Here is a 27346-nt window from a genome sequence, read left to right on the forward strand (position 1 = left end):
TCTGTATTTTGATCTTCATCTTACATGCAAAGCATGTTTTGTCTTACTAGTGAAGTTGACTGTAGATGGAGGTAAACATGATTTTGTGTTTATTAAATTGCTGAGAGAAAGATGTCATCTGGGAAAGTACTCTTTTTATAAAATATAATCTTCCAGCTAATTATATTTGAAACAGATGATAGTTGCTGAGGAGAGAGATTATCATAATCTTTATTTTCATCCTGCAACTAAGAAATTATAATGTACATTAGCATAAATATGGAACCATCCTGACAACATGCAAAGGAAGAAGCACCTTTGTGGCTATCACTTTCAACTTACAAATGATAATACATGTTTTAATTTGGTTTTCAAAGATACATGATATTTCTTTAAAACGTTCAATCAACCTTCCATGTTAATAGTTATAACAGCTTGGTGCATGTTTTGCCAGGTAGACGTGTAGTTTGGTTACCAAAATATTAAGAGATTTCTACTGTGTAGTGAAGTGACCATCTGAAGAGCTGATAATCCTATTTTGAAAAAAAAAGTCTTATAGCTGCCAGTTCAGTCATTTGCTTAACAATAGAAAATATTTATTTTGCTTCTTTCTCTTGAAATATTTCAATAAACACCTATTGCATTTTATCTAAGATAAGCTGAGTTTTGTTTGGTACTTTCTGGGAAATATGCTGGCTGATGCCCTTTATCCAAATTTATCTATTCGTGCTAGAAAAAAGAAACTAATGCTTCAAACAGAAGTCTTTAGGGAAAAAAGAAAACAGCTTAAGAATCTTTTTTTTTTTTTCCCAGAAGCTGTGTCCAGAGAAGGGTCTGTGCATCATTAAGAACATAAATATTTTTGCTTTTGAAATATTATTACAACTGACTTTAATGTGTTCACAGTATTTTTAAAACAATGTCTTATTCAGTTTAAAGTACCTGTGTTAATACCATTAGCCAAAAAGCAGATTTTACTGTGGAGAATTTGAGCACAAATTGCTTGCTAGAGTTGGTCGACCTTCTCCTCCCCCTCAAACTTCTAATCCTCTGAAGCTCTTTGGTCTATTGACATCAACCTAACAACCCCAATATACCTGTGTGCAGGTGTACTTTTCAGTGTTTGCTTTTCAGCATTTGTTCAGCTAATGGAGTGTTCATCTAGGGAAGCTCTAAGTATTTAAATTTGAGGGGGAAGGAAGGGAATGTAAACTAGTTGTTAGACCATGGTAACCCTAGCTTGTATTATTGGCTTTGCCATTTTAAGTATATATATATATATATATATATATATATACACACACTATACTGTAAAAAATTTGGTGGTACACAAGTATAACAAAAACCCATCCAAATGTAGACATAGGTTTTGTTTCTAGGAAAATGCTTTTGTTGATTACAAAAAGTCCTCTAATTGAAACAAATCTGCCAGTAAAAGCATCTACAATAGCAATCTTGCTGTTTGTAAGAATATTGTTTAGTTGACTTGTCTATCTGAGATGATTAACGCATTTCCTGAGAATTTATTTTTTGGTGTGGAATGAATGAACTTTTATTTCCTATGCATTTATGTCCCTTCTTCCTTAAACCCCACCGCCACTACTAGAACACTGATATTCTCTTCTCTGATGGACTCTTAGGATCCTCCTGGTATGTCAGAAAACGTCTGCTGCAGCTCAGACTAGCCACAGGCAATGTGATAGCCACCAGCATCACCTGCAGATTGTGAAAAATAAAGGTTTAACAGTTGAGTAGTACATGCATTTCCCTCGCAGGCACTCTGTGTTAAGTCACTTTCCTCCACTAAGTAGCCAGTGACTTTCACAGAAGGCGGTGACACCAAATTGCCTCTGCTGAACTACATCAGCTTCGAACTACCTTCCAAGGGCACTGCGTAGCAGAATTACATATATTTGGTTAAATTCACTTTGAAATTATTGGCCAAAACATGCTCTGAGTGTGTGCGTGTATGTGTATGTGTGTATATATGTATATTCACAGTGCTTGTATGGCCAGTTATTAGACTGTCTGCATTGGCAGGGCTTATGGCAGCTCCTGAGAGGAGAAGGGGCAGGCAGACCCTCACTGTGGTACCACAGAGTGATACTGCAGTGAATCCCATTTACCCCCATTATGATAAGCCCTACTGAAGTCATCACACTCGTTCTCTAAATCCTCTCTACTACATTCTGCAATTTTAACTATCAAAGATGTCTATATTTTCCTTAAAGACTGCATATGAGAGCCTTCTCTAGCCGTTTTCCTCCCTCGCGGGTTTCTGAACAGGGCCGTGTGGAGGGTGTCTGAAGGGGGAAGGTGGCGGGGCCCACGGGGAGCAAAGGTGCCTTGACACAGCCCATGAGCCCCCTCTTTTTCCGGCCTGCGGCTGCGGCCTGAGCCGCCCTGCTTCGAGGGCTGCCCCCCCTCCCCAACGGGACTTATTTTTATCTCTGATAAAGATCTTAGTCCCGGTAAAGTCCTCCGGGATCAGACGCGCCCGCGTTACACCTCAGCGGGCTCCACGCAACGCCCGACAGCCCGCGGAGCAACGGGCGGCGGATAGTTGTGGGGGGGCACGGTTCCTGCCGGGCGGGTGGCCCGAGAAAGGGGTCGGTAACAGCCGGCGGGGCGTAACGGCCGCAACGGCCGCGGCGGGGCGGGGCGGGGCGGTGGCTGCTGTGCGGCGGCCAATGGGGCGGTGGCGCCGCAGTGCCGCGGCCACGCGCGGGGCGCTGCGCGGCCGGCGGAGGCGGCCGTGCCCCGCCGGGGGTGGGTAGGAGGAGGGCCGGGAAAGGGGGGCGCAGGGTCGCGCCAACGCTGCCCAGTAGTCCCTGCTGCTAATGCTGTTTTTCTGCCGCTGCTGCGCAGGAGGGCTGGAGTCCCCGTGAATACAATTCGCCTGCCGCTGTCTGCAGCAGGGAAGAGGCTGATCCCCTCGGGCGACTTACGGAGCCCGCCGGGGCGCCGCGGGCAAGTGCCGCGGGCGCAGAGCCTGGCTGGCCTGCGGCAGGGCGGCCTGCCCCCCGTGCTGCAGCATGTCCGGTGAGTACGCTGCAGCCTCGGCCTTGCTGAGCGGGCGAGATCTGATTTCTCAGCACCCCGTTTTTTAACACCCCCCCCCCCCCCGGTGTGTGTGTAGGGCTGCGTGGGAGTGGGCTGGGTCCCTTTTGGGGAGCCCGGGCCCTCTGCGGCCTTTCCCCTTGCAAAGGTGCTGCACCGCAGGCAAAGGTTTTCCGTATTTTGTTAGCGCAGGGTACTGTGCTGACATTAGCTGTCTGAGATTAAGATTTAAACCATCTGGCTGGTGAGATGAAAGAGCTAAAGTCATTTATCTATTCTGCTTATAAATATGAGTTAGCCTATCCAGCTCTGTGAACTTTCCTGACTGGTCACGACATATCATGGTGATACAGTTGGGGTGGGCATTCGCAATCTGAATTAGATTAAGACAAACTTGTGTTATAGCCACCAGCAGCGGTAGTGATTTAGTTTTAAGTTATCCTTAAAGACATGAGGCTGGTTTAAGGCTAGTCACATGGGGTGGGTGCAAGTGCTTTTTTGTGTTTTGATTGTGCTCTCAAAATTCAGGAAAGAGTTGGGCAGCAGCCCCCAAAAGTTGGTTTTGTTGAACCATTTGAAGGGCATCACTGACATATGTTAATTCAAACTTGGAATTCACCAGGCCCAAAGACTGAGATAAGTATGTAGCCCATCATCTCTGAATTAGAGGATTGTTTAAGACTTTTTCTGGCAGGAGGATGGAGAAGCTGGAAACATTTAACTTCCTGTATGAAGTCCTCTATCCTGTCCTGTCAAAGACAGATTTTCCAGGAACTGCTTAAGCAAGTCTTACTATTTTTTTCAAACTGCTATATTACTACTTTGGGATGAGTTTTAGGTGCTATGCATTATGCTTATTTACATATTATAATATTGGTGTATTTTATTTTTCATAAGATCATTTACTATCTATTGAAAGAAGAAATTGCAAGGTTTGGAAGCAGAACCCAAGTGTTCTCAGTTGAAAGATATTTAATTAAAGCTATCCAAAATGAGAAATACTTCTTCTCTATATAGCCTTCCAAGATAATAGCAGCAGTTATGTCAACTAAAATTCATTGTTTTTTTTTAATAATGAATGATAGAGAATCTGTTTTTTTGGTCAGGCAGAACTTGGATAGACAAGAGAAATATTGCACTTGTCATCAAATGTCAATTTGTATTCCTTTTTACAAGGGTCTGTGTAAAGGTGCTGGCCGCGCCAGCAAAATGTTCATCAGTATTGTAAGTGCTTCTAGTATTGGGCCCAGACTGAGGAAATTCAAACATAGAAACTCAAATTGCCAGCTATCACTTGATTGCTATGGCAAGAGCTGCTTCTGTGCTGATAACGTGTGTAATGATTTCTGAGGATACTATGACATAGCTGTTTGCATCGTTACTCGTTTTACCTACTTGGAACAAAATACTTCCTATTTGTTTCTAAGGTTGCGGATGTCGTCTGGAGCAGAGCTTTCTATTCCCCACGCTTCTGACATAGTGGTGCTAGGCCAGGGAAGTGAGAAAGCCTGCAACTTTCTTCATCCTTGCAGTAGACTAACACATCTTCACTGAAAAGTGCTTTTGGGGGAAGATGCTTGGGGACCTGTGTGTGGGAGGGAAAGTAACAAAATTGTTGTTGCAAAATACTGTGTGAGTTGCAGCTGTTATGTCGCTGTCTCTTGAGATGCCAGAAAGGTGCGTTGGGGGTCACCAGGCGCAGCTCCAGGCCGTGGTGGTGCGCTTGCCTTGCAGAGCTTGCAGCTTCAGTATGAGGGGGCAGAGGTGAAAAAAGAACAGCAGATGGTAACAGAAAGAAATTTAAGAAAACAGTGAGAGAGTGTTGGTTAGCATGCATGGCAGTACATACTGCCAGCCTGCTGGAGATTTCTAGCTGTTGAGTCATCTCCTCTTACTTTTATGGTGAAGTTCGCAATGTGTTATTTGGAGAATGCTTGTATGAAAGTTGTAGCCATTAGTGTCTCTGGTCTCCTATGGCAATTTTGGAGAGGGCGACTTGCCATATTTTATTTGTTAGTCTAGAAACATTTTGATATCATGAAGCCTGGCATAGCGGCTATTGCTAGAACACATTTATCCTTTTTCTGTCTATCAGAAGAAAGATGGAAATATGTTTACAAATCAATGTCTAGTGGATTACAAAGAAACCCAGACTTGTCTTGAGGCTGGCAGGTGCATATGGTTCAATTTGGTGCTTATTACTATGAATCACTCTTGATTCTCACTGAATACCTGTTTGTCTCTGTCTCTTTCTCTGTCTCCACTTTGTTGTTGCTTTTTTTTTTTTCTTTGAACATCAAAGTGAACACCACTCTTTATGCCTAGCTGCCACAGATTCTAAGTAAGGCCGTCGTGCTGCCCTAGAATTGGTTTTCAGGCCAGTTAAAGAATTTTACCTCGGGCAGTTTTGTTGGAGGTACAGTCATGAGTAAGTAGCATGAGAAGTCAGGGATCTTGGATTAAAAAGCTGTAACTAGTTTCACATAAATCACCCTGGCTGTTAGGGTGATTCACACTATTTTTGCTGTCTTTTTTGCATTGCTGTCTGTTCTTGCAGAGTGGTCTCTGAATAATTCACCAAAGTTGTTTACTTGAAAATCCCTGGTTTGTTCTGACCAACTGATGTTAGGTATTAAAACAGAGGAGTCAGTGCTGACCATGATGACTTTGAACTTTGTATTTTCATATGCTGGGTGCTAATCTAGACAAGAGAAATCAGCAGACTTACAAATTCATATGACATAGTTTTAATATGTTTCTAATCATAAGCTTACTTTTCTCATAATTCACAGAGTCAATGATATTAGCAATAGGATTCCACAGCTTAAAAACAATTTGCTTGAAATGTTAATACAGTTCACACTAGGTGTTTTCCATGAAAAATCCCATTGTTATTCAGCATGAAGATTTGAAAGTTATGCAAAAGCTGCATTTGCCACTTAAAATCCAGTTGCAATGAATTTTAAATACCTACAGCCTTGGCCTTCAAAATTAAAAGATCAAATATTGCTTCTTTTTCAGTTTAAAGTCAGTGAGTGAACTCCTGGGTGCACTTTATTTAGTACAAAAATCTCCTTGATTTCAGTTTAATGGGGATTTCAGGCAGATCGTTAATTTTTACAAGTCTATATGAAAATCTGGTCCTTAATTTTCAGCTTTGAAAATAAAATACTCAATTATAGGGACAGCGTTTCAAAGAACAGTCATTCTAAACATGGAAAGTCAAGCTACTCTTCTTCCTTGAAAATACAGAATAGATGAAAGAGCAAGTAGTGATAAAATCTTTTGATTTCTACACTTCCAATGAATCCTTAATGGATTAGTGATGCCTCTGTATGGTTTTGAAATAGCTAGCATACGCTTCTGTCTTTGCACCAAAAATATTTTAATATTGTATGGTTTCAGTCAGTAGTTTGATTATCTGTTTAATTATCTCTGTAATGGTTTATTCCATTAAGAAGGCCATAATATGTATTTCAGATTTGATTCTCAAAAGAGAAAATCGGTTTCTTTTCTTTGAGAAGTATTAGCAAAAATTTCTTAGAAACTGTGTTTATTTGGCGGTTCATTTCCTTGTAGTTCTTACCAGAACTTTGGCCTGAGAAATACAGGGAATGAAAGTGTGTGTAGGACGTGGTAACTTGTCATACCAGCTTGCTGAGCTATTTGATGAGTAGCCTGCATATTTTTAGATTTATTATTTATATGTAAATATTCAGCTTCTGTAGCTAAAAGAATTTGCAGAAGCAATAAGATGATTATGTGTTTAATTTTATGGTTCTTATTTAAAATAGTATTTTAGGATTTAAACTCCTACTTATGTCATGATTTGCTTTTTGTACTAAGCCTACCACACTCCTCTCAGTCCTTGTTTTATTACCTTGTTTGGATTGAAGATGTTTCTGTTCTAACACAAAAGTGGCTTTCTTTGCTGAGTCTTTGTATCTTTATCATTTGAGAATTACTTTATTGCTAAAGTAGCCTTCAGTTTTTGTTTTTTTTTTAAGTTGTGCTTGTATTTATTCATTTAACCTTTTGGAAAGTTGCAGTAGGAGCAGTTTACTTGCACAGCTGTTCTTTCAAACCAGTCCATGTAAGCACCTTCTTATTCATTGTTTCTTAACACCCATAACTTGATGGGGAATTATGATAACAGGAGGTTCAGATGCACCCACACTGAAAGCTTCTTTTCACTTTATTTCCTTCCTGCAGGTATTGTGATTAAAAACGCTATTGGAGTTTGCTTAGTTGAGGGATCTGCAAACTAATTTAAATTTAGGACAGATGATCCAGTTTTTTGGCTAAGGTTAATGCTAGTGGGACTCTCCTGAGTTACAGGGATCTGTCTTAAGATGTCAGCAAATGTATGGTGTATTGGGCTTGACCAGAATTTGGGCCTGGCTGGAGATGAGTGGGAAGCAGAAAAAACGTTGGGAAAGAGGACAGCACACCCATGAGTCTTTTCTTGGGGAGTGATCAAATATCCAAAGCTGTGTTTTGCTCTGGATTTGAAGGGCAAGAAAGATATGAAAATACTTAGTATCTGAGAGCTTATAGCCATCCTTCACAACATACCTTGCTGTTAGGTTGGAGGTTTGGACTCCCTCATTTTGGCAGCCTCTGGCTGAGGCAGCCGTGAGGTCATTTGCTGGGCTCTTTGCAGCTAGCTCTGTGAGATTCTTTCTGAGTGTCTCTCACACAGCCTGGAAACCATGAGACAGGAGGTATTACTATTATTTTTTTTTATGCCTTAATAACATGATGGTGGTTTTAAACAAGTAGTTCAAAGCAAGTATTTATTGAAGCTGTATTACACTCTGTAGAGCTCAGCAGAATTCCCCTCGTCTGTCTGACCCAGTCAGCTTGTTTTGGTTAATTTTGTGGCCTCTAACTGAAGTATTGCTTCTGGTCCGAGACATACCATTCACCTTGCTTGATTTTAGATTCTAACTCTCTCCAGAAAAAAAACAATAAGGGTGGTTCTGTCAGAGGATGGAGTTGAAGAAGTTGTTCCTGGTGATACTGCCACAGGCCAGCTATCTATACAAAATATACTATGTCTGTTATTGCGTGGGGCTGTAGCTTGCTTCCTTTCCCTGTGTTTCTTGAGTCTGAGGAATGGTCCCACTTTTCCTGGAGGTACTTGAGGCAGGGGTCCTTCACTTCTAACAGGGGCACCTCCCCCAGTAGTAATTTCTCTGAATACATCAGTGGGTGCCACTTGTGCAGCCAGTTCCTCTCACTCCAGTGCAAAGAGGGTATAACAAAGAATTATGCCTATTTGGTTGATTCGGTGAAGTCATGGGAAAATGGACATTTCTGGCTAACACTTAACATCCACTGTTTTTCTCAGTTTTGGCACTGTGGAAACAGAAAAATCTTGTTTATCAGTTGCATTATACTATGTTAGTTAAATGTAAAATCCAAATGTTTACAAGTCTGCTTTTATGATTTGGCACTATGATTAGGCAATAAGACTTGGGGGATTATTTGTTTAAGGTTAGTCTGAAAACTTCATATCTGGTATTATGAAAATCAGGGAAATAAATAACAAAATTCAGAACGTATGTTCAGCAAACATGCTCATTGGATTTTCTATTCAGTTTTGTCTTCTGGGGGAGTTTGGGAAAGAGAAGAGCTTATCACAGAAACTGCAGGTTGTTATAAGCTGTAGCCTGTTGGTTAGCTGGAGGAGAGAGATTGTAGGAAGCTGCCAAAAGAGCTTATGTTAAAACTGTCAAGTGACTCTTCTGAATATTTGCTCACAGTAACGGATCAAGCCTTTGTGACCCTTGCTACCGGTGATGTTTATTGTCAAGGAGCTCTGGTTCTTGGACAGTCCTTGCGGAACCATAGGACATCTAGAAAATTGGCAATACTAATTACACCAGAGGTTTCCAGTGGGATGAGGTAAGAATTCATGTGTTCTTGGAGGCTGATAATACGGAAAAATGAACAATGGCATGAAGGATTTTAATAGGCTTCTGACAGATTTCACAGAATTATGTCAAGAAGTTCCCCCTTGGCTAGCAGTTTCTGACTGGGGTCCCAAATAATATCTGTGGGTAAGATTGCAAGCCTGGTGAGAATTCACTGGCAGAAGTAGAGCTTGCAGTTGAAAGTTGAATATCAAGCCCTTAGTTGGGAACACCAGTTGAAAGTTTGTGAACTACGGGTTTAGCGTCTTGCTTTTGAGCCAAAATAAAGGCACTAGATTTTTTTTATTTTTTTTTCCCCCCAAGTGTCTCTCTTTTAGAAAGAGCAAGATACTTACCACCTGAGACATAAAACCCCTCCAAAAGCCTTAGGCAGTTTCAGATGACTGATTGTTGTAGAATATCATTGCACAGCTATCATGATGCGAAATACATTTTTTTGCCCTTTTTTAAAGTCTTTTTCTAACTTGGACTGTGATTCTACAGGCACTATAGAATTCTGTGTGCAGAAATCTTATTAGATCTGCTGAACTCAAACCCTGTTACTCAGAGGATCATGTTGTTTGTTGAAAGGAACATGCCACACCACAACTACTTGAGCTCTTGTTTCTGCTGTGGTTTAGGAAGTATGCAAGCACCTGATCTTTTTTTGTCATGTGAAATTATGTGTAATAAAGCTGGCTAAAGAAACATATTTTCCTTTTTTGCTGTGACTAGGGGTAAAGAAGTCTACTTTTCCAGGATTTTTAAAATACGTATTTTGTCAGAGCAATGCAATTTTCCAGAGGTAATACTGGTGGAAATATATTTGAGACCTGGCTGGATACTTTTTCTAAATCCATTAATTTTTCATATCTGTACGTTATAATATTTTTTTTTTTGGACCAAGGATAATATCTGAAAGAGTGCTTCACTGAACTATGCTTCTGAAAATCTGTACCTGCTCTTAATTCTTCCCCAGTTAACTCCTGTCCCCTGAAGACCAGACAAACAAAATCTAATGACTCTGATAATTCATCATAAATGAATCTAGATAATCAGCATAGGCTCTTCTTTTTCTGTGTTTGTATGACATCCAGGAATTTGTGAGTAATAGTGTAATGTGAATAAATAAGCTATGTTTAAAAGACTTTTTTTTTTTTCTTGTGCCTTGAAGGAAAATTACCTACTTTGATATCGCCTATAAAATTCGCATGGAAGGTATGGATGGAAGAAAGGTGTCTTGGTTAAGAGTCTCATTTGAGAGAATTGCAGGAGTAATAAAGTGTATATTGTCTATTTTTAAAAGGTGTAATTTTGTAGCTTTATTTACTCAGGCAGAATAGGTGCAAATAACTGCGCTGACAGTGCATGCCACATCCTATACAGTGCACAGGGAACACAGTATGTTGCTTGTCTTTAGAGATAATTGTACAAGATGAAGGCAGTTTTAATTTCTGTTGGTGTTCCTGTAGGAGACTAAATAGCTACAGTAAGGTTTAGTTTCTCCTCTATACAGCACCTGTCACTTCTGAGATGTGCAGGCCCCTTAATGGAAGAGGTAATAGTTTATGTCTTGATGGTTATCACTGTACCAGACTGTCTGTTTACAAGGACTCTGCACTTTTGATTTCTTTCTAACCAATCTATCTAATCTTTGTTATTGTTACAGTAAATGTGTGCTGTATGTCACTATTTTCATGCCAGTAATGTACTCTGATGAACCTCTGTAAATTCCCATTTCTCTCCACTGCTTGCTCTGGTAGGTCTGTCCTCCGCAGCGTGTTTGATGAAGTAATTGAGGTAGATGCACTTGGCAGTGCTGACTCGGTCCATTTGGCTGTGTTACAGAGGCCAGAACTGGGTGTAACCTTCACTAAGCTTCACTGTTGGACTCTTACTCATTATAACAAATGTGTCTTCATGGATGCAGATACTTTGGTGAGTAGAGTAGGAGCCATGGCAATGTCTGTGTCTGTCTTTAAGAGCCACTCTGAGCGTGGGATGCTTCCTTGTCTGACAGCCTATTGGCATATGAAGTGACCAGATTTGCTCGGGGTCGTGAAGTCCAGCTGGCATATTTTGGCAACGCTCAGAGTTTTGCTGTCTGCATGAAAACTGATCTAGTTTTGCGAGTAGCCTCAGCACTGTCCTCAAAAGATACCATAAACATACTGTATTCAAACTGGCTTCTGACAGATGTTTAAAATAGATCTCTCTTATGTACTTCTCTCTGGACTTACTCTGGTCAGGAAGACAGGCCAGTTTTAAAACAGAAAAAAATCAGAAACCATCACTTTTTCTTTTCTTTTTTTCTTTTTTAATAGATACCAAAGTAAAAACAGCCATAATTTTTGCAAGGAGAATCATGCCAGTTTTTCCCTGCACTTAAGTGGTTCATTTTGGAACCACTTGTAATTGAGTAGAATTATATCTGATTTTGAAGCAAAATTAAATCATTCTTCTCAGGGGATAAGACGGAAAGCCTATGAATTCCTGCTTTACATTGTAGTTAAAGGAAGAAGGCAAATACTTCATGGAAAAAAAAATCCAATGAAATAATGATCTTCCCAGGAAAATGATTTATTCTCCTACTCTTTGTGGTAGCTCCTTTGACAGCCATTATGGATGGGGCCCAGATTTTCAGTGATTGTAGAGCTGTCTTTCCACCAACTTTAAAAGTGATTTGGGCCTTAATCTGATTGATCCTTCCCACTTCCTTGTGAAGCTTAAAAAAAAAAAAACAAAGCAAACCTCTGAGCTTAATTTACATTTGAAAACCAGTAACAAGAGATGATTTATTTCTTCTACGTCTGTAGTTAGGCTGTTGCTAACTCAAATTATTTGGATTCACAGCTTTTACTGAGCTCTGTTGCAGTTATTGAGAATAATGGGCATTGTTTTAGGTCTGGAAGGTTGAGCTAAGAAACAAGAAGAACGTGTGTGTTTTCATGGTATGGTAGAATATTTAAAGGGAACTGCTGCTCAGCTCTGAAGCTCATGAAGTAATTTCACTGGACTTGCACTTTTTGTCAGAGAAATCATGGAGGACCATAATTACCACTACCATATCTTATTTAAAGTAGAGGTTTTGACCTTTAGCAGATTTTGCATTGCCACTGCTTTTATGCTTTACAGGCTATATACTTGGCCAAACTACCAATTTATTGTATTAATACTGATTTAGCTACTTGCATGTTCTAGAAAAACACTTGCTATAATGATTTTTCCTCTTCCTGCTGTCTCCAAGGTGTTATGCAATGTTGATGAACTGTTTGATCGAGAAGAGTTTTCAGCCGCTCCTGATTCTGGCTGGCCTGACTGCTTCAATAGTGGTGTATTTGTGTTCCGACCTTCTTTAAAAACTTACAACCTTCTGCTCCAGTTTGCAGAAGAACATGGCAGCTTTGATGGTAAGGGGCAAAGATGGTAAGGGGCAAGGCATAAGAGGCGATGTGCAAGAAATCAGATTCACTCTTGGTCAGCCTGTTCTCCACTGCTTGCTTGCTATTTAGTGGAGTGGAAGAAGGAAAAAGTTCTCTGGGTTTTAAGAAATTCTGCTGCCACAAAAATTTAAGGTACAGGTCCTTGCCTCTTTTAAAGTAGTGAAGGCCCATTGACTTACTGTGGACTGTGCTTCCCAGAAAAGTGTAGTGTGACAAAACATTATTTCTGAGTCTTGCTCAGTAAGTTTTAATTTTCCTGACTCGTTTAAGAGAGAGGGAGCGAAAGAGCCAATCTTCACTATTCTGCTCTGAGAGAAAGCAATCCCCCTTCCTACTCCCTTGTTCTTATGCTACAACAGCATTCCAGTTGCACTGAAATTGTACTGTAATGGGAGTAAGTGGTATAATAGTATTCACTTGTATCAGCTCATATGGCTGTATCATCCAGTTCAAGTTGCTCCATGAACACCCCATCCTTGGACATGAAATTCTGAAGTAAATTTCAGTGTATGCAAACATAGTAATGTTGTTTTATAATTTTATTTTTCAGGGGGTGATCAAGGCTTGTTGAATAGTTTCTTCAGTAACTGGGCAACAACAGATATTGACAAACACTTACCTTTCATCTATAACTTAAGCAGCAGTGCTGTATACACCTATGTTCCTGCTTTCAATCAGTAAGTAGTAACACTTGTGACTGTAATCTTCTGTAGGTTATTAATAAGTGTTTTTTATAAAAGAGAATAATAATAGCGTATTCTGTTGCTTATAAATTACAGTACTGAAAAATGGCCTACTATGTAAAAATCATGCAATGGAAAGCTTAAATGCAATGTGAATCTGCATCTGGACAGATACAGAAACCCAGAGCTGAGTGCAAAAATGGAAGATGACTTAGCAATATTTGGGTTGCTACACTGTCTCATACACTGTTTCAGTGAAGCTTTTCTAATATTTGAAAGTATGTAGTCTGTTACTTTAGCATTAGGTTCTGAAAGCTTTACTTTGAAAATAGTTTGTTTTGTTTTTCAATCTTTTTTTATAGGAGAGAGGAGTTTTTGTTGTTTTTTTAATTCATTTTTATTTTTATTTTTTTTAACCATTCCTGAGGTGGTTCTTTGAAATAAAATACATACTGATAACTATTTGGCTTCAAACACTTCATTTAGAGAAACTTTCGTGGCAGAAGGCAGGTTGTTTTAAAGATTTAGTGTGTCATGAATTTACTCTTCCGGTTGCACAAAACACTCTTATTGGTAGGTGAACTTACAATGATGTGTTTATTAATCATTATAAATACTGGAACAGTGATAAACAACTTTGTTGATCTGGTGTTTGAAGTGGTATTTATTGGTTTATGAGCACAATGTACAACAGAGCTAGAAATGGGACTGCATGAGCCTTTCGTTTTCCTTCATGAACTTTTTTTACTAGAATTAGCAGTTGGAAGGAAATGGCAATGCAGCCTTTTATTTTCTGTGTGTTAAATGAAATAGCTTAAACTAATGAGATAGGAAAATGTATTAAAATATATTCATATTGAATGCATCGCTGTGCCAAAATTACCTGACCAGTGAGAGTAAGGATGTTTCTTCAGCAGTGTGTGTATTAAGTCATTTTTCTTTAAGGTATAGATTTGTATGTTTAATTTCTACAGTTTTGGTAGAGATGCCAAAGTTGTTCACTTTTTGGGGCTGACAAAGCCCTGGAACTACAAATACAACCTTCAAACAAGGAGAGTTATGCAGGATAGCACCACCTCTGGATCTTTGCATCAGCTGTCATTTCTTGCCCTCTGGTGGAACATATACAGTGCCAGTATATTGCCTTTGTTAGAAAAACCTCAAAAGATGGAAGAGTCAGAATCTGAGGAATGTAAGGTAAGTAATGAGGAGTTAGTGGGAATCTGCTGAAATCACAGCAACAAAAATTCTGAAAGTTATGTATTTGTTACGAATTTTGGGAAAGAATCACACAAGAAAACATGATGGTTATTGATCGCTAGTAACAGTAGTGATTGTTTGTTGAAGAGTCTAAACTAAAAGTTTAGGAAAGATTTTTAGTATCATCGAGTTTCCAGATATTTCCTTCATTGCTCTTCATAAGGAAGAATTTGTATGGGAATGTATGTGTATAAATTCTGCAAATTAAGCACAAAGCACGATGCAATTTGGTCAGAGAAGGTGATCATCAGGCTATGAAATAAACAAACTTCTACTGATTTTTGAAGCTAATGTGATTTAGGCCATAAAACTGGCCCTTGAAGTACAGTGAAGTTTACCTTGTCAGAACTGCATTGTAGCTTGTTTTATGATGGTCACAACAAATAAATTAGACTTGCAAAAGCAGTGGTAATTATGTTATATGCTCTAATTGTACATCCTAAAGCATTTACTGGGATCTTTACACTTTTTTCTTCAAAGGAAGTACAGCAATATGTATTTTTCCTGAACAGAATAAAATATCTGTTGATAAATAGATGACTTGGAGACCTGCAATATTAAATTAAAACCATACCCTACTTTTTCTACTCATTACTTATTATCCAAACATTACAATTTGGATCACCTTTACACATGTGTAAATGCATTTTCTTAATGGGGTTTTCATATTATGTTATTACCATCATTAAACTAATTGCATAGGCCCGTAAGATCTGTTGGACAGTTGCCATCAAAGCCTCAGAGAGGAATTTGGCTTAAAAACCTCATGACAAATTAATCAGAAAGCAGAGGAAGGCAAGATAAATTTTTGATCTCATATTTCCACATGCTTTATTTTTTGTCTTTAATTGTATAAAGAAGTATTTCAGCTGAGGCAGCGTGAAAATGGAGGTGTTTATTAGATTCACCCCTGATGATGGTGGCTGTTCTCCTGAGTTTCAGAAACCTAAACTGCAAGATGCTCTGAGTCTGGGAGTACAAACTTTGATTTTATTAACTTCTTATTCCTTTAATGTTACAATCCCTATAAGGAAGTGAAACTGGTTTTCAGTAAATAAGATGCCAATTTTTATGCAAAATTTTATTTCAGTGGTGAGATGTTCTTGTTTTTTGTTAGTACACATTCAATGGAGTTGAAATTATACTAAAAAAGGTCAGTCCTCCTGTGGCCAATTCACTGCAAATGCCTGCGCTTCCAGAGAGGACATATGAAACATACCCCACAACATGTTCACCTGAGGAACTCATTTTCAAAGCAGTAAGTATGTTATGTATTATTATATGTAATAACAAAATAAGTTGATATACTAAAAAAAAGATTTTTAATTATGCTTCTGGTCCTGGAGATTATGTCTTCTTCAAATTAGCTATAGCCATTGAATTCTCTTATTAACACCAGAAATAGCCTCAGGAAAATACATTGTCTTTAGTCATGCATCTTTGATATATCTGGAGGTTGAAAAAGTTTGCACAGAATTTTGCAAAGAGATTATTTATTGAAATTATTAGGTACTAAGTAAAATGCAGTATAAAGAAATTCTGTTACCAAAGTGATCTTTCGAATATGAATACTCTATGAATGAATATATTTAAAACTAGAATCCTTATATTACTCCTATGTAGTTTTTTTTTTTTTTTTTTTTTTCCCCACAGAAGTGTTGTCTCAGAAAACTGCTCCTCACATTTCTCTGATTTGGACAACATAAGTGAATTCTTAGTATGATACTCCTTATGATCACTGCAGGGGTCCTGGTTCTCTTATTACTCTTCTTATATTTGGGATTTCTATTGCACTGACTCTCCTTACTTTATGCAGGAAGTAAATTGAACTTAGTAGCATGATGTTTGTATAAATGTAAGTCATCAAATGTTGTATGGTAAACTGTGTTATACCAAGGCAGGATTGGGAGAAAATAATGTTTACAGTTGGAATATCATCTGCCATTTTAACTTGTACATTACTCTAGTAAGGTCAACAGATGAAGAATGTTTTTACTATGTTCATTGCCTTGGAACTTCAGACTGTAATTACTCCATAAAATAAAACTATAGTCTTTCTTCCTGTTTTTCCACCCTTAACGTGGAAGGGCTGAAGAAAAATAGCATGAATAAACTCCCATCCTTATATCTTAAGAATAATTTATTTGCAAAGGGTGTTTTATTTTGGATGCCTGATACATCTGTCACTATTGGGAATGCTCAAACAAAATATGGACACATTTTCCAGATGTGTGTTTGAGGCAAAAAATAATAATGTTGACTTAAAATAGTATAGTTCAAATTTGAATTTCTTTTACTTTTTAATTATAGCACAGTAGGATTGGTTTATCAGAAGATCCTATTAATTAGTTGTGAATAGCCTGATTCTCTTCTCTCCTAAAAACACCATTATTCCACTTATTGTTGTAATCAATAATCTTATGGAATTGTCTTCTTTTTGGTGAAAGAGACTTCAGAATGCAGGCTGCCTAGTCACTTATGTTTTGATAACTAGCAGAGGCAAATATTTTGGGCAAGATTTTTCAGTCATTCTGTTTTACCTCTCTTTTGGAATGCATTGCTCTGTTTTCATTCTATACAGGAGAAAAAAGCTCGTGAGCTATGGAGCAGGCTAGTATGCTAAAGTGAGATTTTTCCCATTTAAGTCTGGCCTTGTGAAAGGTAGGTATCTAGTGTAAACTAGCTTTCCAGACTGTTTCTGTAGTCACTGAAGAATGACAGGCACTCTTGAACCTATTAGGATAAGATGAGCTGCCCTCTGGAGGTACTTATCCTAGATTGATTATAGTAGGAGCTTAGATTCAATGCCGTTTTGATAGCTAAAGCTGGTTGAGATGAATTTTGTCCTTGGTGATACGTTCATTCCTTTTCCTCCCACCACTACTTTTCCCTACCCCAAGACTGAAATTGATTAGTTATGTATGAATTCTCGTGGTAAGAAAATTCTGGAAAAAAATGTTCTCCTAATAAAACCCAAGTGTCTGTATTTTAGCAACCTGTATGTGAAGTTGAACAACGTGGTTCTAACGTCCATCTGTCTGAGTCTGACAGATCTTCAGAACAAGATATGCTTCATCGAACATTTCAGGAAGCCTCAAAACTGGTACACATGACTTTCTGCATTGTACTCTTGCTGATAATTGCATGCATCTCTTTTTGCTGCCAGCATCATTTTAGGAAAGATCAAGTATTTATGATGCAATGTACAAATCATTTCTTGACTTGTTTAGCTGTGCAATTTCTTAACTGCTTCCAATACTGGGGTATGATCCCTTCTTACTAGTTATTCTTTTTAGCTATTAAATGTATTTCTTCCTGCACCAGCCCCCAAGTGATAAATGCATGATGTTAATTTTAGCTGTGTAATAATACAATCAAAGCTTTTTTCTTCCCCTTCCTCTTCCCCTTCCCAAGCAAGCAGAACATGAATATAGTGCAACAAGCATGGGACCTAAGCTACCAAGCTTTGCTTTGTGGTCTTGCACTAAATCTATCCGAGGTCAATGTGACAGCAGTGCTAGACTTTGGACTGATGAGGGTGGCAGGGTGTCAAGGAATTGGACCTTGTGAATTAAAGACCACATCCATTTTCCTAATGAGGCTTTTTTATAGGTAGATTGGGAAGCACTATGGTGAAATACTTCAAGACTGAGGAAAAAAATGTGCAATTGAAACTCTAGCTCCACTTCAGTCAGGGGTGTTTTGGCCCTAGCTGAAATTCTTCACTACTAAAAACATGATGTTTCCTCTTCTGATGTTAATAACATCCAAGGCTGATTATAATGCATGCTAATGGTAACCAAAGGAATTTTCATGTGATACTGGAGTGTATATGTATATATGTATATATATATGTATATATATATATATATATAAAATAGCCCGAGAATTAAATACCAAGTGTTGTTGCCTATTTGCATATGTAGGGAGGAAGTCTAGGTTCCTCAGAGCGTTTGTTCATGTTTCAGGTCAGGTGCAGACTGGGATCCAAGCAGGCCTACATATGGTAGGATGCAGTTGCCTAAGCATATAAGGTATTTCATTGAGCCAACATGACATTATCTGCAGGTATAGGTCTTGTACAAGTCCTGTGCCTTATTTGCCCAGAACTGGCAGATGTCAGAGATATTCCAGGGCATTTAGGCAGTTTAGGCAATTGATTTCTGCCCATTAAGTTTTATTATGAAGCATCTTTATAATGGATTTATGTGGGCTTCACTGAAAGGCTGATTTACATGTTCTTAACATGAGATGGGTGGTTTGCTTTTGAGCCTCTTGGAGTAGTACTGAAAGCAAACTTTCAATGGCTGCTTCATTAGCCCTTGTTATATTTCTGCTTTATTACCAGTTGTTGGGATGTCCCTGTTTTACCAGCATTGTTCTATCAGGGACAAGGTTCCCTTTTATTTGGTTGAATTACTAATAATATTTATTATTTTGCATTTGTGGAACTATGCTGACTTGAACTTGAATCAGGATTCAGAATTTTGGAGTTTCATTCGAAATGAACTAGTTATCAGTCAAATGAATAGTGTCAGTCCTACGAGTTAATTTATATGGATAATGTGATTCATGTCTGATAAATAATGCTCATCTCATTGGAGATCAGTTAAGTGCTTCACCACGAACTTATGTTCATGTAGAGGCCTGTTGAAGATAGAATTTGCACAGATACTAGCTTAGACTTTGGAGCAGATATTCCACTCCAAACAGGCCCTATTTATGACAGTCTCATTGCCTCTGTTGCTGAGTGTGCCAAGTTGTGAGTTAAGACAAATAAAATAAATGTTTGATATGTGCAAAGATATTATGATAAGTAATAAATCTGGGAAAATGAGATCACATTATCAAAATAAGAATGAATATTTGAATACTGTTCATTTGTTTGCTTGTTTTTTTAATTGGGGCTACAAAAAGCAGAAGTTTGACTTTCAAGGTTTAACTTTACGGCACAGAAATGAAAACAACCAAATGACTGTTTTCCCACTGTTCTGCTTCTTCCCACAGAATGAGGTTACACACGCTGTTTCAGAGCTGTCTATTCACCTCAAACCAGAAGAACCAAATGCAGAAGATGAACGGAGAAAATGGGAGGAAGGGCGAATGGACTATATGGGGAAAGATGCTTTTGAACATATCAAAAAGAAGTTGGATGCATTTTTATATTAAGATGAAGTGTACTGTAATGACCATCATCTATGTCTCTTGTATAAATGCAGTCCTTGGATATTTGGCTTTCTTCATAGTTTATTTGACACTAAAGTTAGAGGTAGATATGGGTCATCATATATTTTCAGAGAAGATGAACAGATACAGACTGCTGTTTTTTGACTGTTTTGTGTGCCTCAACTTTATCGTTCTCCATTAGTGCCTACTAAAGTATAATGCAGAAGTGATATCCTCTGAATTTGAAAGTCTCATATTTATCATTCTCCCCACCTCCTCCCCACAGTGTTCTTCAGTAATGGTCATGACCACTGAGAAGATGCTACAAAAACTTTTTAAGTTAACTTGGTTTCAGAAAAAAGATTTTAATACATCCAAGGGCAAACATGATGTAGACTTTCATGTGAGAGAAGAGTGAGCGAGGGGATAAAATCCTGCCCTTATAGGAGTCAGTGACAAAACTTGTTCATTTAAGTATAATTAGAATTAGAGGAAATTAGGACTTTTTGTCTGAGATCACTAGTGGACATTCTCCCTGTTTTATATGGAAGGTGATCAGGCACCAGGATGATTAAGAGTGGTCTAAAACTCTTAAAATAGACAGTGTTTGTCAACCTTTTATATCATTGCTACAGGATATTGTTGGTTTTGTATGTATGTTAGCTCTACTTGCATATCCAGAGTGGCATAGTCAGAGGAAGAAATGCTGTCACTGTGGTGTAAACCTTCTGGTGCTTTATATTTGTTTACAGTATTCCAAATTGCAGTTCATAAAGGGGCTCTTCTCATTTAGCAGAGTTGCACCATATTGCAGGCAGTTGGAGTGCAACTGAAAACACAGTTGGTACTTGTTTTAATAAATAGGCCCTTTAAACAATCTTCTAAAGAATAGCTGTGTTTGGGAACTAATATGTTGGGGAGTATAGTTCCAGAAAAATCTATTGATGATTCTCCATTATATTAATTATACTTAGGGGGGATTGCTTTGTGAATTTGGGTATTTAGATTTGACTAATCTCAGCAAATTTAACAAACAAGTGAAAAAGAAATGCTTCAAGAAATGTCCAGCAGATGGTTCATCTCACTTTCTCCATTGATCATAAAGAGACCCTTGTTAATTCACTTTTCCTGGCAAGCTTACCTTCGCATGCTATCATGGTGGGTGCATTCCACCTCCTGTTTTTGTACAGCACAGTGCAGCCCTATGCAGAGATTGCGGTATACCAGCTGTAGTGTACTCGTATACATGTGGCATTTGATCTGGGATAACTATCCCTGTCTCTTCGTGAAGTAATTTGTGCACTTCTGAAAAAGTTCTTAGTTTTTATAAGAATTGTTGCTAATATAATTCAAACAGCTTGAAGACTGTTTAAAATGACAGCCAGCAGTGTGAACTAATGCTTCATGCAACTGTACTTTTTACAATAATTACTGTTTTTTACTGGGCATATTAATTAGATTAGGAGAGAAAATTACTGACTTGAAATCATTAACTGAAAGGCTTTAGAATAGGCATGCTATTGCAAAATATTTAAGTGAAAGGAGCAGTCACGGAATACACTTGAAAGTATCAAGATGTAAAATGATATTGTGTGAACTGTGCAGTGTTTTGCAAAGAAATACAGTAAGATTAGTGATCAGCAAGTCCTTGCACCAAAGTTATTTGTGCTAATATAACATATAGCTCTGGAATTATTTTATTTCCTCGAATTCATGGAAATAAAGTAGAAATGGAAAGGACATACAAAGTCATGTGCCCATCAGATGATGCAGGGTTACAGATTCTGTTTTGTTGTGCCAGAGAGTATTATTCTTGACTGACTGGTTACTTTAATATACTTCTCAATTTTACTAAATTGCATTTGTGACATTAGCACTGCCAGCTGAACAGAATTAAAAGATGTGAGTTGTAATTATTTTTACAGACATTCATAATTATGAGCTTTAGAATCTCTCTTGAGTTAGTACAGCACTAATTGGTTTATTTTGTTTATGGAAAAGTGTAGCAGTAGTTTCAAGACCCAGCCAAGTTTGTGTGCAGTAGGTCTTAACGTAAAGAAGTCTGTTGAAACAGTCAAATGTGGTCTCCCAGTGGATTCTAGCACAACACTGTTGTCACCAGATAGTGAGAATGAAGAATCTTTTGAATTAAATCCAGAAGTTGCAAGTGCTTTGCTTTGGGCAGCAATGTTTAGTTCTTGAAGACCTCATTTGAAATCTTCTTGGGGCCACAAGCAGGTTTGGAAGGTATTATGAGTAGCAAGTTGCTATGAACCACAGGGTTGAGGTGTGCCAAGTCAAAAATTACTTAGAAGTACAACTTACTAAATTTCAGCTAGGATTTCTTCCACATTAAATTATGGTGTAGTCCCAGGTATTTTTAGAGTAAAGAAAGTTAAGAAATGCAGAATTTCGGAGGTGTGACTCCTCTTTACACAAGACATTTTCACTTTGGCAGTTGGGAAGGCCCTGTAGAGCAATCACCTTGTCTCTGTTCAATCAAATGTTGTCAGATAAAAAGTTGCAGAGGCAAAATGAGTATCACAAAATATCCTGTACGGTCTGGTGTGTGTGTGTGACTGTGTGTGTGTGTGATTATGTGTTTTGTCACTGTTGTTTAAGCCCTAGTGATGTGAGAAGCAATCAGAAGGATTTTGAAAGGCCAAACCCTGAGCCGTTGGTGTGTGTGGCAGACTTCTTGACTTCTTTTGTATTTAAAGAGGATAATTTGTGTTTAAATGAAAACCTGCTGATTCTCTCTTTGTCATGTGCTTAAGAGAATTACTTCCAGCTAGACTTAGAGGGTAATTTCATTTGCAATACAACAATTCTATGGGGTGCTGCTCATGTATAAACAGGAGATAATGTGGGTGTGCCACAAAGAAAATTCTTGAAAATTTTGGACGAGTGGGTTAGTGCACTCTCCTAGCCTACAGGAAAAGAAGACTACTGTTCTTAAAGTATCTCTGTACTTGCTGCCTGGTGTCATGTGATGGCCTTTGCAATTGGATGTTCTTGGGAAAGCAGAAGAGGGTTTTCTTTGTCTCTCTAGTTTAGTCAGCACGTATTAGTTATGTTTTGTATGACTGGGATTTGAAAAAATGTTTAGTGATTTTTCTACCTTGATTTTTCTTCCAGGAATGGAAAATTATGTTAATAGCAGGCGACTTTATACATTTTCATGCTTCTGAAAATGTAATTTGGTCTGCAGAAACAAGTCTACAGCATGCCTGTTTGTTCCTTAATAGATCTGAACCTGTTGTTTTGCTAAGCTAAACTGTTTCAATTCATATGACTTTGATAATAACGTAAGATGAGCCTGTTTTTCTAATTTATATCTCTAATAATGTCACCTTTGTATGAGAGTATTTAGCTCTGTTTATTAAAGAAAATGATTTACTTCTGTTTCTTTTTGTCCCCAGTTTTCTTTTTTATCATGGTGGGTTTTTTTAATTTCTGTGTTTTTTCTTTCTTTTAATCAGCCCTATAAATGAAATAAAATGCACAGGAATCAATTATTAAATATCCTACAAAAATACTGGCCAATTAGTACTAGTCATTGAAATACTCTGCATTTTAGTGTATTGGTTGCAAAATGCTTCAGGTGAAATTCTGTTCATCCTAACTTGGCTGGCTCATAAGTAAGTCTTTAGTGCTGACAGTTAAAAAAGGTAATACTCAAGCAATATCTTGCATCTTGGTATAAACTTTCAATAGGTTATAATAACAGCATATCATAAATATAGCAAAGCTAGTTTAAAAAATTACCATGATATATAATTTACTTAAAAAAAATTATAAAGGCTAACTGCAAAAAGACTAGCAATGGCATACTATGAATACAGGGATGGGGGGGGTGGAACACAGTTGCAAGAATTTACCTTAATTTTACTTTAGCTGTTGTAAACAGCCTTTAAACTCTCAAAGTGGAAGAAAAAAAAAATTTAAGAAAGCCATGCTCTGTTTTGTTGATTATTTTTAATACAATTCCCATCTCAGGGCAGCATGATGTTAACTGCCCTGGAAAAGCATGTGTTCCCTTAACGCATTAAGATAAACTGTAGGTGGTTGCCTTTTAAATGTGTAATGTCAGAAACCAAGTTACAGCTGGAAAACAAAAAGCTTAATGAATGCATATTGTAAGGTGATTTATTTTAAGCCTAGAGAACTATGATTTTCAAAGCCTATTAGTATTATATAAATATAAATATTCAGTATTAAAACACTGTAGAAAAGAAATACAATCATGTGGCCAAAGAGCAATCCTTATTTTAGAGCTTTTGTTTGAAAATGAATGCATTACTTCATTTGGACCAAGAGTGAGTGCATGTGGTCAGTGGGTATCCGTTACATGTTTTGTTCAGCTGCAAGATGTATTTTTCTTGAAACCTCCTTAAATTATTTGTGTTTCAAATCGTTTTACTTACAGCTTTTAGACAAATGGCAGAAGAGAAGCCAGGGCCATACAGAACCTGAAATATCCCACTTACCTTAGAAATGTGTGTTGTTGTTTTTTTTGCCTTCAAAAAAAGAAAGTATTACAATACAGTTAATCAACAAGAAACTAGGGGTTTTTTTAAATAAATTTTATCTTTACAAAGTTGTTTTGAAGTAACATTATACTAAAGATATTTTACAAAAAAATCCGATTTTATTCAGTTCAACTTACTGGATCAGTTTAGAAACTTGTTCACATATATGTGTGTGTGTGTATAAACTTGCAGTCTGGCTTTGAGCTAAAGATTTTGATTTTACTTCTTCAAAATTCAAAGTAACAAAGGAGAACCTCCCAACTCCTCCTTTTTTTGAGGGGGGGGGGAAGCAGTTATGTAAATGCTGTAAATATACAGGCAGTCCCCAGGAAAATTCAGGCTAGATAAACTCTGATCTCAAACTACTTTCCTCATTTTATCTGTAACATAATTATTTTGCTTTCCCAAAAGATGGGATCCTGTAGTCTATGTACTGGCATTCCACTGGGTCCCAGAAAAGAACAAATCAACATGTCTGTAATATTTAAACATGGTGAAGCGAGGTGTCTTAGAAGCTTATTTCTCACCACTGTGAGACTTTTCATTTACTTTGTTGAGTCAGTGTAAGGTAGTGATTCTAAATGTCATTTAATAATGATCAAAGCATGAAGCTGATGTCCAGCTGAATAAGACATGAATGTCAAACATTTATACAATTCAGCCACAGCTCTTTCAATAAAAACAAACTTCATTTGTTACAGTGTTGCTTCCTTCTTTACAGTGTCTATATTTAACAATATGTGGGCACATTCTCCTATGGTTAACACTGGCTTGGAGATTTGCCAGTTGTCTCAGGTTTTCTCGACAGGTGATTTTCTGTGGTGGTAGGTCTTGCCCCACAAAGGGAGAAACGAGGAGGGGAGGGGAAGGGAGGGAGAACGTGTATCATTTTACTTTTTATCTTCATAATTTTTTGAAAAAGCTTATTATAGATAATTTTTCAAGAAAACCTAGGAAACTGACTTAAGAGGGTTTTTTTTTCTGTATTATTCAAATACAGGCAGTTTTTGTAACAGCTTTTTATGCATTATGCACTTTATGCAGAAGCGTGCACCCAGGACACCTCTAAAGTGCAGAGTCAGATTCACCTAGTTTATGGGAAATACACATTTCCCAGGAGATCATAATAATTGGCTGTGCAGAACAGGCACGCTCTGCTTAATGTGCATGAAGAAGAAGAGATCAGCAACCACTCCATGGCTGGGATTTGCAGGAAACTTAGGTAAAGCAGTTTACCTGCTTTCCCTGCTTACCATTATCTCCTCAAAATCTGAAAATTTGATTCTTTTAAAATTCACCAGCTTTAGCTGGTGAATGGAATTTAGGACCGAAAATATTTCTAATAGTTTGCTTGGGTTTGGGTTTTTGGGGAGAGGGGGTTATGTTTTGTAATGAAATTGTGCGTCCTGTTTGGTGATGCCCATTACTTTGTTCTCCTTGTCACCTGCTAACTACCTCTCCTTGCAATGCCTGACCTCTTCGTGTCTCTCTGTATGGGGACAGCCCCTTTCTCGATGTCTGGCTGAGCTCTCTAGCAGTGATTTGACAAGTGGCAGCTACTGTATGTTGCCAGGCCTGCCCCTGCAACCCCCAACCCCTGTGGCTTTCCACAGTTGCCAGCCAAGGAGAAATCATCTATCTGTATTTGGATGTCAGGAAAACAGCATGTACATTCATATGGGTCCTTAGCATCTGACTCTCTGTGGCAGCTGAACAAATTCACCTTTCAAGGGAATGAGGTGTTGTACAAATGTTTAATGTTCACTTTTTTACAGGGTGATTTTTTTTTCCCTTTCAAATCTATTTCAGCACCTAAGCCCTTGATACCCAGGTGCCCTTTACACTTCCCATTGGCCAAATGTCACTGCCAGTGCTGAGGGCAGGATTTGGACACTCCCGCAGGAGTTTTTATGTCTCTATGGGCAGGCTTGAGTGATAGGATTTGATATAAGCCAATCCGTGCGCACTCTGTTCATGTTGCTAGCTCTTCATCTGGCTTTCAACCCAGATGGAAAACATTCACCATGCTCAAATGGAGTTCAGGGTTTTTGCTAGTGCACTGAGCTTCCCAGTCTATTAACAGGAGTTTGGATCTATGCTTAGATGCTGCATGGGTGCTTGAACACCCGCCCATCATCTGGTGAACTCTTTAATCATGGCCTAGTCTGTGACTGGGCATGTTCATGTGTATAAACAGTGTGTGTGTGAGGGGGGGAAGCTGATCTGAGAATAGGCTTATACGCAACTGGCAGTATAGATGTTACCTAACAGACTGGCGTGACTGTAGAAAAGAACTTCTGGCTTGGTTCCCCCCGAGAAATAAAATTTCTCCTCCATTTCTGAATTGACAAAACTGGCTTTCAAATTAATTGTCTTTTATGCTACTTCCTTTTTGTGTGAAACCAGTGAAATGCAGCTGCTCTGGTTTTAATCCCTGTCAGCCACAGAAAATGTCACATCTTCTGACAAGTTCTTAGCAATGTTGATGTAGATTTAAAGGCTGTCAGGCAGTAAGAAAAAAATGCATTTTTAGAGACTTCTGTCAAGTCTGACATTAATCTGTTCTATTGGTTGTCACATTAGCCCTTTGATTTATGTGGAATAATTTCCACATAATTTGCATGGTGACCTTTTACTCAGAGGAAAGGTAGTAAAGGAAATAACTTAAAGAAATGCCCATTCAGCTTTTTGGAGACTTGTATTTGGTGCTACATCATGGTCACAACCTGTGCTGTTTAGAACAAAATAACGTGGTGGGAGAAGTGACATATCAAACTGTGTGTAAATCAGGAGCTTGCTTGAAATTACTGCAAAAAGTTCAAGGGAACAAGTCACCTAAAGCATATGCTGTGCTGCTCCTATCTTCCCTTGTTACCTTTCTGGTGACCTTTAGTTATGTGGTAGGAGTGAACAGCCACTGTTCAGGAGGGCTTGTTTGAAGTTTGAATCCAAGTCTCTGGCACACAATTCACTGTTTGGAAGCAGAAAATATAGGAGCCTCTGCTTAAAAATGGGATTAGACACAAAAACCCTGCAAGAACATGGTTAGGATTATATGTAGCGAGATGAATTTAGTTAACCTGAAGACAGCAAGAGAGGATTAGATATTTTAATTCTCATCCTTTCCCTAATGACTGCACAGAGTGCTGACACTTGTGTGGGTGTAGAGTATGACCTATACACTGAAGTGATTAGTGTGTGCAGTGATTTTCTTTTTAACACCTTCTACTGAAAAAAAACTGCTGTCTTTCAAAACAAAGCCCATTTTTTGTGGGGCAAATTAGCTGTCATGAAATCAGGAATGT

General features: G+C 38.2%; 1 protein-coding gene across 3 annotated transcripts; it reads left to right on the plus strand.

Annotated features, from left to right (window-relative positions):
- Positions 1-2965: 2965 nt before the first annotated feature.
- GYG2 (glycogenin 2) lies at positions 2966-22908 on the plus strand. Of its 3 annotated transcripts, none has more exons than XM_067296104.1 (9): positions 2966-3021; positions 8808-8949; positions 10721-10895; positions 12205-12367; positions 12951-13077; positions 14058-14280; positions 15461-15601; positions 17336-17446; positions 19351-22908. In XM_067296104.1, exons 1-9 carry the CDS (start codon positions 3015-3017, stop codon positions 19510-19512), a joined length of 1251 nt encoding a protein of 416 aa, XP_067152205.1. In that variant the 5' UTR covers positions 2966-3014; the 3' UTR covers positions 19513-22908. The 3 variants fall into 3 exon arrangements, with proteins under 3 accessions (XP_067152205.1, XP_067152211.1, XP_067152217.1); XM_067296110.1 differs by lacking the exon at positions 19351-22908 and adding an exon at positions 18312-18377; XM_067296116.1 differs by lacking the exons at positions 17336-17446; positions 19351-22908 and adding an exon at positions 15997-16053.
- Positions 22909-27346: the final 4438 nt, after the last annotated feature.

This window comes from Apteryx mantelli, chromosome 1, assembly GCF_036417845.1.
Source record: "Apteryx mantelli isolate bAptMan1 chromosome 1, bAptMan1.hap1, whole genome shotgun sequence".
Taxonomy (NCBI): domain Eukaryota; kingdom Metazoa; phylum Chordata; class Aves; order Apterygiformes; family Apterygidae; genus Apteryx; species Apteryx mantelli.

Excerpts from the sequence above, each read along its gene's own strand:
- GYG2 (XM_067296104.1), top strand. Across the intron at positions 8,950-10,720 it reads GAGGTTTCCAGTGGGATGAG|GTCTGTCCTCCGCAGCGTGT; the intron begins GTAAGAATTCAT and ends TTGCTCTGGTAG. Across the intron at positions 15,602-17,335 it reads AGGAACTCATTTTCAAAGCA|CAACCTGTATGTGAAGTTGA; the intron begins GTAAGTATGTTA and ends TCTGTATTTTAG.